Below are 13,623 nucleotides of genomic sequence, written 5' to 3'. Positions count from 1 at the left end.
GGGCTGTACACACTTCATGTGCTCCTCTGGGCACCTCTGGGACACGTCTCACTGATTTCACTGCTGAAGGTGGAAAAAAACTGGCATTCAAAAGCTTCTTGGTCTCAGATCTTCACAAGTTCATGGGGAATTCATCCTCAAGGCAGAAAACTCCAAGCTCAGGTCCAGGGAAGGCTATCTCACACTGAATGAGCACAGAGAGTTCTGATATATACCTCATCAAGTAGATGGTTTATCAGGACTTAAACCTCACTATACTCCATAAACATGTCCTTTAAAAGAGCCACTCATAAACTGGAAACAACACATCCTGCGAGGGGAAAGTGTGGTCTACAGTTAACTTATTTATTCCTATCTAACATAATACAGACGCCCTGATTTTTACAGCATTACACGTTTTGAACCTTTTCACTAAAGTGGAGGTTTCTCATTTCAGCCTAACTGCTGTTAATCTGTTCCAAATGTTAGCATTGTGAGTAAGGTCTGGTTACCATCTCTGCCCCAAGTCGATAATAGGAACAGAGCTGATCAGCATCTGGTTTAGTTCAGGGTACAACTTGCTGCCTAATACTGCAGAACTTGGATTGGAAGATTGTTGTATTTCATGAACACCACAAAAAAAATTAAACTAACAACACTCACATACAGTCATGTGTGATTATTTATTGCTCTATAGGCTTGCTAAAGATGGAATATCGCATTACTAATTTTGGCAAATTCCAGCACACATAAACAGGCCAAAACCTCTTAACGTAAATTACACCATAATAATAATAATTAAGAAAAAAAAAAATCAGTTGTGTATTTTCCAGATTTGAAATGGAAAAGATAGTTTAAAAATAAGAGAAAATTTTAAATCAGTTTTTTATTGTCAGACACTTTGAAGATGTGAACTGTTACGTGTCTTATTCACTGCGAGCTATTTGACGATACAGCACTATGAACATTCAGAAAACTATGGTTATGATTGAAAACGGCCTGAAATGGGTTTATAAAATACAAATTAGTATTTTAAAGGAATACAGTCAATGCCCTAAAGTCACAACACCAAGCTCACATTTAGATCAAAATAAAAACTCCTGCTGTGTTTAATCAGAGCAGAATCTGACTCCCAATATACAGAATAATCTATCTCAAGATTAGCTGTAACGCCCTAATACTCAGGAACACTTCTTCCTTCTCCTCTCTTTACCATTTTGCAGTCAATCATTTAAAGAATTCTGCATTTCAACATTTCAATGACATTTCTTTTGTTGATCTAGATGGTAGACTATCCTTCAGAAACTCAATTAAGACTACAGGGTCAAGAGCTCTTGATATGTATAGAAAATAAGCCATGAATAATTAATGAAAGTTTGAAGTTAACAAGACATGCTAATTTACCATCTATTCATAATAAAGTTCAATTTGAGCAAAAACATTAATGACCACCTGAAATATTAAGCCTTTTTGTTTTTTTTAACAAATGCCTAGAATAAATGTTTAAAACACCTGGAGTCTGTATAAACTGTACGTGAATTCTGCCGAATTTACCCTGCACTTTCCTGTCACAGTAAGTACTGACTGTTGTGACCTGCATGACATACAGTTCTTGTTACCTTTGAGAAGTGGCTGAACACAGAAATTACTTCATTCCCAGAAATGCAACTGGTTGGTCAGCCAACTAGTAATGCAATATTTATGATGTTAAGCAGGATAAAACTGATAAGCGCTGTATTAATTTCACGGTAACACCTACAAGCAATGACTTCTTGTGCACAACAGACTCCATTGATCCTATTCTACAGCTGAGAAAACTGAAGCAGAAAAACCTAGTTACCAAACTGCTTTCAGTTGAAGAGCTAAGTCAATAGCTTATCTCACAAAGCAGTGGGCTTCACAAACAGTACCACCTCCCATGTATTTGTGAGATTTCTCTCAACAGATTTACTGACTTCTCTGCCACTCTGCAAGGGGAAAATGGTTTATCAAAGATCATTTCCAGCAGCCTTACCCTTTTTCTGCACTTGGCTTTCATGAGAAAGATTTTAAACTATTTGAAGGCATGAGGTGTCATAACTTCACAAGTTGAATGACTCAGGAGGAAAGACGACTTCCTAAAACAGCATTTACAGGTTTCTTTTACAGAAAGATGGGCATAATAACGAAACGTATAATCTCAAACCAGTTGAAATCATATATATATAAAAAAACAAAACCTGCTGACCCTTAACAAGTTAAGAGCAACCAACTCCATCGGTGGATAAGAGCCACAATCCAAGCTCTGAAGAGACAGCAAGATTTTTTCATCTAGTCCTGGTCCTGATACCTCTCATATTTTCACTAAGAGCTGTTTCCTCCATCGCTTGACCTTTAAGACTGAGAGGGAGAAGATGATGGCCAGGACAATTAGCTGGGTGCTGCACTTATAGTGAGCTAAAAACGGAAAAGTGTAGGGACCAGATCTGCCCAAATCCACACACAAACCCTGATCCCTAGCTATTGGAGGAACAGAAAACTGCGCACAGAAGATGCATACAGGCTGTTCAGGATAAAACAGTCCACCTTTGCCTTTTCAGACACCAGCAGAGCTCCATAAACATTTCTATCCCTGGTGGCCTCCAGCTCTCCCCGCTGTATGGAGCTGCCTCAAAGCCCAGCAGACCCATTTGCATCCATACCACACAAAGTGCACTACCAAGCAAAGAAAGGGTGCAAGCACAGACAACAGATATTCTCAGTTGTTTTTTTCTCTGTTCTTTCAGATTTGTTAGCTGAAAAAAGATGTAAAGTACACGACTGTTTTTAATGCCACAGAGCCACTGTAAATTAAAGGCATGGTAAAGTCCATGCTCTTGTCGTGAAAGATCACAATTTAATAGTGGTGTCATTAGAACTCATAAAAGCCAGACGCTTTTCACAAAAAAGCATTTTTTTCACTGAAGTTTTCTCAAAGTCAAATTTATTTTTGAAATTTTAGTGAGAGAGAAACACAACTATCAAAAACCAATCTCTCCTATTGAGTTCTTCCATTTTTCCAACCACAGTGAGACAGAGACTGACTCAGCAACATGATGGTCACTTGCCGGGAACAAGAGAAATTCAAGTACAAAGATTTTCTTAACCAGGTAGACAACTAAGCGTAAATATCCATCCTCTGCAGCCCAGGGAAATGACTCAGTCATTAGGTTACTGGTAATCCTGCGTAGATTTCAACCTTGTGGGTATGGCTCTTTTTGCAGTGAAAAGGCTTCTGGTTTTTTTTTTTTTTTTTTTTTTTCTGATGTCAAATAAAAACAAAAGTAAAACCTCAATTTAGTTGTAAGACAAAATTCCTGCATTCTGGCCAGTCCTTAATAATATCATTTCCCATTTAAATAGTCTTGTTTATTCAGAGAGGTCAAAGTGAGAAGATCTGCTCCCCTCCATTCCAGCCCTGTGGTAGAACAGACGAGTCAGCTCCAATACCTCCTGCAGACCATTTGGGATCTGACAGCAGACAGGCATCCTCCCAGTGTCTTCTGTCCCTTTGTTTCATTTACTCGAAATGATCAGAAATAGGTGAAGATTGCCAACATCTGGTAGCCTTCTGATATTTTCTGTTCACTGCCAAAGAATACGCCCCAAGTCCTCACCCACCACTGAAATGGAAACAAAACAACAGGGAAAACAATCACCCTGAAGTAGCTAGATATCATCTCTCAGTTCTTGGGCATGTCACGGATGGTCACAGCATAACAACAGAAATCCTGCCCCACAACAACACAGCAAAAGATGTTACCAGTGGGAGATAACAGGAAAGAGGCTGCAGCAAGGGAAGGAGCATGAAGAAATGACCATGTGGCTCCAGAACCTGTCACAGCACAAACTTTGTTACTTCTGTATTTCAAGCAGAATTTTACCTCATTAAAATCTATCATTCCAGTCTTCACAGCTGTCCTTGCACTAATTTGGTCCAAATGTTGTTCTTATTGTATCACTTACCTACCACATCTGCTGCTTTCTTCCTATAATTCAACACAATAGATGTATATGTCCATACACAAAAAGGTATTTTTCAATAGTTTACAAATACACAGCCAGAGAATCTTAGAAAACTACCATTAGGCTTCCATTTAAAAGTTTGGCAAATGAAAGATTAGGAGAAAAAAAGAAAAGCTGGTGCTGAAATTTAAGAATCAAATCCATGTCTAAGCACTTAAGCACTTAAATATGTGGTCGGATTCTCAAAAAAACGGAATAAAAAATGTGCAAGCAAGGCCAAATGGTAGCTATGACTTTAAGAATTCAATCCGTTACTTTGTTGCCTAAATACTGAGACATAGGGCCTCTAAGCTCACAAAAAAGAAAAAAAAAAAGAAAAAAAAAAAAGAGTTTGTACATACATTGGCTAGAGTTGATGTGAATAAATCAGATTATCTATCCCTTCTGAACCAGCAAATCATTAGATTTATTTATTTATTTATTTTACGGTACTATTCATGTTATAAAGGCATTCAGAATGTTGTACAGCATGAGGAGGCACTGGAAGGACATGTAAAAGGTTGCCCATGTCCTAAAGGCAGATGTTAGAGCTGAGTGGCAAGCCCCACCACCCAGCTACAGATGGCCCAGGTGCTTTGCTTGGAACCCAAACAGGACCATGATCCTGCATTAGTATCAGCTGCTCGTCAGTCTGTCGGACTGGCACTTGTCAAAATTCACTTTCTGTTAAACAGTTGAAATGCAGCCAATCTAAACGAGCCTTCTCTGCAGAGGGCTTTTTCTCCAGCATACTTTACAAAAAGGAGCCTGAGGACAAACACATAAATCTCTCGATAGACTTCTTCATCCAATTCCCTCACAAAATGATGGCATCATCCATCGATTTCCTCTCTTAAATTTGTTCCCGAATGACCACATCTACATCTCTGCTTTACTAAGAAGACAGTCTGCATTTGGAAAAACCTTGTTCAGTGAAACTATGCTGATAATGGGTGTACTCACTTCTTTCATATGACTAATCAGGCTCAATGTTACTTGAATATGGGAGCTTCCCAAGAAGAATAAAATATCCCTATTAGCAAAAGCTTCTTCCTTAGGCTGGGTGAGGCCTACACTTAACTAAATCAAAGTTTACTTAAACGCTTATTAGAGTTTTTGGCTCCATGCAGACATCACATTTCTGGGAAGTTTTGATCAAAAAGCTTGGCCTGGCTACAATTAGAACATTGTTACAATTCACTAAATGTTCTTAAGATGTCCAAAACACAAATTCTGTGTTCATTTTACAAATAATTCATCTCAATTTCAGTCAGCAATTCCAAGGTTTTACATTATTTTCAGATTTTTCATTCTCCCTCTGAATCTTTCAAATATATTGCCAGCTCACAATAAAGCATGCCAATAAATAATGCCCAAACAACCCATTAAATATTCAATGAAGAAAATGTAAATGAGTAAAAAGGACACAGCATATTACTGACTTTTAATAGACAGTAAAATAGATTTTTTTCATTTTTTTCATTCTTGATCCTAAGAAACAAAACATACTGCAACAGCTGTCCAGAAGAAGTGTTCTGGTTATGCTGCTGCCCACACAGCGATCTATTCACATTTACTGATTTCCAAAGTCTAAACTGAAACAATCCGTCTCAGATGGCCAATGACAGCTTTGAGTGTCATATCTGTATTTAACGGAATAAAAAAACACAAACCAACTTGTCAGACACACCACTGTGTCAAGCTCAATTACCTAAATAAACACAAGTAATGGTTAATTTTACTTGCTGCTCACTTTCCTGAAATTGCTTCAGCGCTGATTTTTGCAGCCTCTTCCCTGGAGGACTACATCTGCCTGGTTTAAAGTTTCACTTCCAAACACCATGTCCAAAAGCTAAAATCTTGCTACAGAATACAACCATTTACATTTGAGGAAAAGATCCCTGGTTCTTTAGGGAAAACTGGCCTTAATCCTAAGAGGAATCTTATTTAAGCAAGTACTGACAATGGGGCAAGTAGTGCTTCCATTGCCAATGCAAATAGGCCATGACCTGCAATGATGGAAGCCCATCAATAACTTTTCCCAAGAGAACAGTCACTCTAAATGTGTCTCTCTGCACTGGCAGCCCTGAGGCGGATGCCTATGTGCTAACCAAATGGCATGACAAATCCTAACATCAACAAGGTCACACTGAAAACAGCTAAAGTAAGAGGAGTACATTGATTTTTTTTCAGGATTTCTTTTTTTTTCTTTTAAATACAGTTTTATATCTTCCACTATTTACGCCACACAAAAATGAAGCATCCTTTGTGATCTTCTACAGGAAAGAGAACTACTGGACCTACGCTGACTCATGCAAACCGAAAAGGTGCTCCTTCATCCATCTCTCTGACCTTGAACAAAGGGCTTCCCATCTGGAAATGTTTTCACCAAGTTTTCACTCCATGCTCTCTCACACACAGAAGACGGTCCAGTGATGGCAAGAACTAAACTACAGACCCCACAAACAACAGATCTTGCTACACATTTGCACATGGTTCAGCATGATAAAATCCACTGACATTCTTTATCAAGCATCCATAACAAGCTAAGCAGACTGGTCTTGTTGCTTGATGTCCTTTCAGTACAAGGTAAATGGCTCTGTTCCAACCCTTAGGTGTGTGCTAATCACTCAACTGAAGTTAAGAAAGTGTAAAAGCTTTTAAAATCCAGAATCTATTCAGCAAAACGATTCACCTCTACTCTCACACCTCAGCACCTTCCAGTGAAACTGGTAAGGCTGCACTTCAGGATAAATCATCTGCAAGAATCCTACCAGGCAGAGGCCAAGGGGGGTAGAAGTAAAATGCTGATGAAAGTCTCTAGAAGGGCAGAATTCCTGCAGGCAGATTGATGCTGATGTGCAACCCGCCGATGGCTGGGTGAAGATTTGGGAGCTAGGGCTCTGACCACCCACCTGCAGACGATAGGCTGTACTGGTCTGGTCTTATTCAGCTCTTTTCAGCTGACAGATGCCTGCACACCAGGAATACTCACTTGTGGGACCCTAAACACAGATGAATGACATTTTCTTTCGAACTTGTCATAGAGTCCTAGTGTGGCACACTGGCTGAGCAAGTCCTTGTACTGCACTCTAGCCCTTCTGCATTCTAGGCAAGCGTTCAAAGGTTGGCATTACTTTATATTGAAGGGAGGGTTTTCTAATCACAGAACAAATTAAAATAAAATAACCTACTAAATTTATGGATAAAGGTCTTCCATTTCATATTCAGCATCTGGAAAACAACTCTTTACCAAAGGTGGGTGCTTTTTTGGTGTGCTTCTGAGTTTTTTGTTTACTTGTTCATGAAGAGGCAAGTAGATTACTGTCCATTTCTGAAAACTAGCTTCTGGATTAAATCTAACTTCCAGCTGGTGCCTATCAGGAAGATGCAGGCCTCTCTGGGTCCACAGTTATTCCAGATAAGATTAATATCAAGTACTTTATTCTCCACAAAGACCCAAGCATCTGTGATTAAATAATAGTTAGTCCTAACGTTCTGTTCAAGCAGTCAGCAATGCGAGTAATGTTATGTCTCGAAACACTGCTTAGAGTAGTATTAGTTTCCTAGAGAAAAAAGTCCCAACATTAAACAATTGTTCTGATGCTCCCCTACTCCAACACTAATATGAGTGAGGCTGGGAGAGTTGCTCTGCTCTGTCCACCAGCTCCAGCATAAGTGCACATTGCACAGCACTGTTTAACTGAAATTGGTGTATTTCAGATTTTAATGGCGCACCGGTTTTACAGCTGAAAATATGGAAGCTCTTGAGTTACAAGCAGGATTATTACTGCAAACCTGATTACAGCTACAGTTGGTGTTCTTGGAAGATGAGGCTGCAAGTAACAAGAAGCTAACAATTTCATGCCAGTAAGTCAAGTTTAATTTGCTTTCCTTTCCCACTCCCTTCTGAAGCTGGCTGAAACACAAGTTCCACTGTAAATGCAGTGACTAGCAAACATGGATGCCATCACAAATACAAAGCTGCCAAGAGGAAGTCCTCCGTTGACCAATAACAGAGTTTCCAATAGCAACTGCAAGATACTCTGGGCTCCAAATTTCAGAGATTTAGGGATATATTCTAAATGAGTACTTTTTCAACAAGAGAATGTAAACTATAACATTTAGGCAAAAAGACCAGAAAAAGTCACCAGACATTTGTATTACAAATGCTACACCAAAGCTTTAGCTGGCTCTTCAATGACCCTTACTTCAACAGATAAGACTTCGCCCCCCACATCAAGCCTACTATTAAAGGCAGAATAAAAAGACTCAAATCATTGCTACACACTGATAATTGCAAAGGCCTCAGGTTTCTTTCTGTTAACTGAAACAATGCACAGCCTTTTATTTTGGAGACTGCATACTTGATAACATTTTTATGTAGCATTTGTTGCTGTCAGAGCACAAAAAGGGACAATCAAGTTCATTTGTTAACTAAGTAACCCATTCTTTGAACACATTCTTTAATGCAAGACAGCGTCAGCAACGAATGACAGAATCACTGAGTTGGACTGGAAACTGAATTCTATAAAGATCAAATTCTATCAGTTTCAGTTGTGTACCTTTGCTTGCTGAAAGTGCAGGGCATTTCACACCATTCTTTCCTCTGCAGACAAAGAAAGTCAGTTTTTTTCTCATTTAAATATAGAAACAAAACTGTGTTTCCACTGCTGCAACTCAACAGTTGCATGAAAGACTGCGCATGCATTTTTTCATAGGAGTAATTTATTCTTGAAGTAAATATAAATATACCATAAATACTTGCTAGTCCAATTTGTAAACTCTACTGTGGAAGAGTTATGCCAAAACATAAGCACAAATCAGAGTGCATGAGAAAGATCCTAAGCAGCAATCTAAATTACAAGTTTTGAAGTCGTCTACTATACAGAATTTACCAACAAACCTCTGAAACATCTTTACAGAATATCTAAGTCCTGCACTTAAATTCCTTGTTATAAATTGCCTCTGAATAAAGCATTAGATACAACACCTTGTATCTTTCCAGCACCTCAGTTGCCTCCTGCGCAATAATTCGGTGCTGCCATTTTTTTTTCAGTAGCTTGGAGTTAAAATCTCATAAACCTCAGCTGCATAATTCAAATTCCTTGTGTAAGTGACAAATATATGTGAGCTGTTCATCATGACAAATTCCACGCTGTAAAATGCTTCAATAGCATTAATCACTTCATACAAATCAGTTTGATAACTCTCAAAGTGAAGCTTTACAACACGTATCTTCTACTGCACTTCAAACTCAAAAGATCAACTTCAGTTTCTTTGTGCTACAGTGTCTACCATAACACTTCCACACAGGTTTTTATTGAATATTCCCTTTATTTTGTAAATGTATATTTACATTTAGGAAGGGAATATAATAGGAGGCTAAATACCAACTGTACTGAATAAACTCCGGTTACTGAACTGTTCCTTAGTCTAAGTGATTCCCACAGTACAGCTTCCCATCATTTTTCATTTTAGAATGCAACCAAATTATTGGAGATGTAGGTAAAATAAAAACAAGACTACTGAGGATTTAAAACTCTAGATGGCACACTCATACAGTAAAAGAGAACAAATCTGAATGGAAATGCACACAGCTTTACGTATGGGATTTACTTGGTTTTCCACCTGAAATATACTTAATCTATCTGCAAACATTAATTCACTAACCGACCCGAAAATGACCTTATAAAATTTCTACAGGTTAAAACTGGGTAATTTAATAATAATACTGCACAGTAATAGCAGTTTTGTAATTCCTAAGCACTGAAACAAGTTAATGTAGGATTCTAGACACAATTTACTCTCAGGACATAGCATTCATCCTGTCACACTATCATATTCACTGCTTATAATGTATTTCATAGATACTAAGAATGAGATCTTATGTTTCCTAAAGGCATGAATTCATGCAACCACCATTTTCAAGTTTTGAACCCACTTGGGAAGTTTTTGTTGACACTTTGTTTTTAAGCAAGAGCTCGGCTTTATTACTCCTATCCCAAGGCTACAGAATGGACATTTCAATGCACAGACTTTAACCTATATAGAGGAAGCAGTGTAAACTCAGAGATCTGATCAGTTTGGGTGCTAGGAACAATCAGGAAAATGACACTGCAATTACTTTTATTTGAATCTGTCAGGCTTACATTGCCATTATGTAACATGACTGAAGCTGTCATAAATGATAGCTGTGCCACAGAAGGAGCACAAGACAAAATTACCAGAACTGCAAAATGCGTGGATTAAGGTGCTTGGCCAGTTATCTGAGTAAACAAACAAGCTCCTAAAAGACAAACATGACACACGTTTACAGTGCACTAGATCTTTCATGCTTATGGATATAAAAATACTTGCATTCTCCAGTAAGTATAAGGCAGTAGAACAACCTTACAGTGCAGGAACACCTGGTTACCGTGGAGCTCATATGCCATAGCTTGCAGCAGTACTGTAGGTACTGTAAAATTAGAACAGACCAGCAGGCAGTCCCTGTATTCAGATGGTTTTTAAATTCATGATGTGGAACATGTGTACAACAAAGGACACACAGAAGGAGTTAAAAAAAAAAAGAAATAAAAGAAGCACACGGATTTACTGATTGGAGAACTAAGTGGACATGGAAACATTTGCCCAGAAAGCCACAGAGACAAATGTCTTTGGCCGTAAGCCAGTACAGGACACCCTCTGAAGAAATGTATACAAAAAAGTTCTCTCCATTTCTACAGTAGCAGATATCAAATAATTCATAAAATCATTAATGTTTTCCCCTAATAAAGTGTATTCATGCAAAATAATCTCTTCTCGTATGGTAAACAGTTAACAAATTATACATCTGCAGCATGCTTTAACTCTTAAATATTCAAGTAAGATAACATTTTCTAACATATGTTATTAATCTCCATATATAAATTTGTAGCTTCCATTGACAAGTTCAATACATCACTGTAATTCCTTTTAGTCATTTAACAAGTTTATTTCTACAAATTATGGCTTAAAAGCAGGTACTGTACATACAAAATCTAAAGAGACTGTTGTGCAACTCATTACATTTCTTTATGTCATCTACTTTGATAAGTTACTCATTTCAGTGGGTATTCATCACATTTCAAATAGCAGCAATAAATAGGCATTTTACTTCTCAGGATCATTTTATGTAGCCATATTAATCAATACAAAATTAATTTTTAACAGTACTGGAGTAACATAACCCAGAAGTTATTAAAGTTTGATCAAAGAATCTGAAAATTTAATATTGGACCATCTGTGCCAACTTAAGACTGAGTGATTTGCAGGGTCTCCAACATGTCTTCCACTGCCTTCAGGGAGTATTTAGTTTCTTTCTTATTACGACCTGCAAACTAAAAAAATAAAGAAATAAATATATTTTCTTCATATATAAGAAAATATTCTGTGCAAGTAAAGGTTCTAAGCATCAACTATGACAAAAAAGCCCTAAAAATTATTAACTGTATTTACTACAAAGTCAAAAGAACATCCTCTTTAATGTTACACTAAAACCTTATCACTTTTACTAGAACAAAAGTTATTATCATCCTTCCTCTAGTAAGTAGTGAAAAAATAACAGAAATCTTACTTTCAATCATTCAATCAGAATTTACGTACTGAGTACTAACAAATATTCCACTTTGAAAATTAACATTTCTCTAATGACAGAGATCTTCCTGTTGCTCTGTGAGCCTTAACATAAATTTTATTTGACTTAATTTTTGATGTCACTGAAAATAGATTAGCTTAAGTATCAGGTCTTGCTACTGTTTAAATTACAAATATGATTTATTTTCTATTTTAGTTACACCGAGACAGAGAAGGCTCTACTTATCAAAATCTACCACAGAACAATGCGATCATCCTATAATTGCATTTTATGGTTCAAAGTAACTGAAGTAATGACCTCATGTTTGATTGTAACCTACTGTTACAACAGCAATTTCAGAGAGCATCTGAAATTCTGCTTTGATCTGAAACTCTGCCTTGATAGCAAGGAAAAATACAGCTTTATAAACACTATTTTCTAATGTTATGGCTTTAGATTCTCTAAGATATGTGCAGCCAAGTTTGGGAAAGGAAGGCTAAGAAGGGGAGGAGCTGCTGATTACCCCATGCTGACTTCAAAAGGAGTATTGTAACTGTAGTGATGGCTCCCATCACTCATCAGTCACACTGAGCGCAGTGGATTTATTGACTGTGCTGGTCTTCAGTCAAACAAAACTCTCAATCATTTCTAATACACCTTCATTTAAAAAGTTTTGCATTTGAGGCTGGGGTGGTAATGAAACTATAGAAGCAGTAACTGTAACTTGCAGTTAGCAAAATAATCTATTATTTGCCTAATTGTTAACATTTAAAATTGAAAATTTATTGAGTGTTTATGTTTTTTATTTCAAATTCCACTGCTGTCTTGCATAGTTTGCCCTTGATTTATAATGTGCCCCATCTCTCCTGTAATTAACTTAATTTAGCAAACTCTTCATGACCTGTTAAGAAAGATTAAGTCATCAGACCCAGGTAAAATCACACCAGCAACAAGCTGCAGGACCTGTCAACCTGCTTTTGACCCCTAGCCTACAATTTAACACTAGGACTCTGCATCAGTACTGATCTTGAAGAAACAGCTTCAGTAAAGTAAATGAAAAGATATTTCACATGAAATAGGAAAATGAAGTTCAGTTATTGTGACAATAGTTCACAGTTAGTGGACAAACTGAAAACTCCATATTTTCACATTTCATATTTTCAGAAGATGAACCGACATTCCCTGCTTTTATTCTAGCAATATGTACCATTTTCCAGGTTGCAAAGTTTTCATAATGACCTGCAATAGTCAACTTTAAAGGAAAATCAAAGCTTTCTTTAGATGAGATAAGAAATTGAATTTAATGAATTCTCTCTTTTTCTTCAACCTAAACAAGAGCAGTCCTAAGCTGATACTTGGGGAAGTCCAAGCCTTTCATCAAAACAAGCAAATGTAAAACCAGAACACAAAATCCTCCACAGGAGAATTGTTTCTTATTCAAAGCACTTCCAAAACAAAATAAAGAAGCACAGGAGTCTGAATATACTACGGTCTAACATCACGTTTGGTAGGACATACAGAAAGCAGGCAGAGGAAAGCTTGAAAATAAGAATTGTATTTATTTTACTTCTCTTTAGAGATGCTGAAAACAAAACTGACACAATATATTAGCTTAAAAACACTACTTGTTTGTTTCAGGAGTGGCTGCCTTCATGATATTGACATGTACTTTAAATGGAACAAGTAAAATCAAACTCTGCATCATAACAAACACAAGTATACTTGGACATCTAATCACTTCAAATTTACCCTGACGAACAATTATTTTGTCTATTCTGCCATTACACAGCAATTTGACTGATTGAGCCGGAATCCATTTCTTAAAATCAAGATTTAATTTTCTGTTTCCTAAATGGTTTGTAACAAAATCACCTCTCCAACCATAAATTCCATGTGGATTGCTAACATAGAAGAATTCAGCAATGTACCAAAGCAGTATATATCTGAAAAACTACTACAAATAGGATCACATTTAAGATTTTTGTGAGCATTAATCAACCTTCCCGGCCTCTGCTGAAATGCTT

General features: G+C 37.2%; 1 protein-coding gene across 2 annotated transcripts in view; it reads right to left on the bottom strand.

The window, feature by feature from the left end:
- Nucleotides 1-10,114: 10,114 nt before the first annotated feature.
- EMC2 (ER membrane protein complex subunit 2) overlaps nt 10,115-13,623 on the bottom strand; it is a 37,517-nt gene continuing 34,008 nt past the window's right edge. For both annotated transcript variants that reach the window (XM_052704428.1, XM_052704427.1), the window contains exon 11: nt 10,115-11,363. In XM_052704428.1, coding sequence (XP_052560388.1) covers nt 11,277-11,363 — 87 coding nt within the window. In that variant the 3' untranslated portion in view covers nt 10,115-11,276. The remainder of the gene's footprint in view (nt 11,364-13,623) is intronic.

This window comes from Tympanuchus pallidicinctus, unplaced genomic scaffold (genome assembly GCF_026119805.1).
Source record: "Tympanuchus pallidicinctus isolate F22 unplaced genomic scaffold, pur_lepc_1.0 scaffold5, whole genome shotgun sequence".
Lineage (NCBI taxonomy): Eukaryota > Metazoa > Chordata > Aves > Galliformes > Phasianidae > Tympanuchus > Tympanuchus pallidicinctus.
This window is presented reverse-complemented; position numbering and strand designations above follow the sequence as displayed.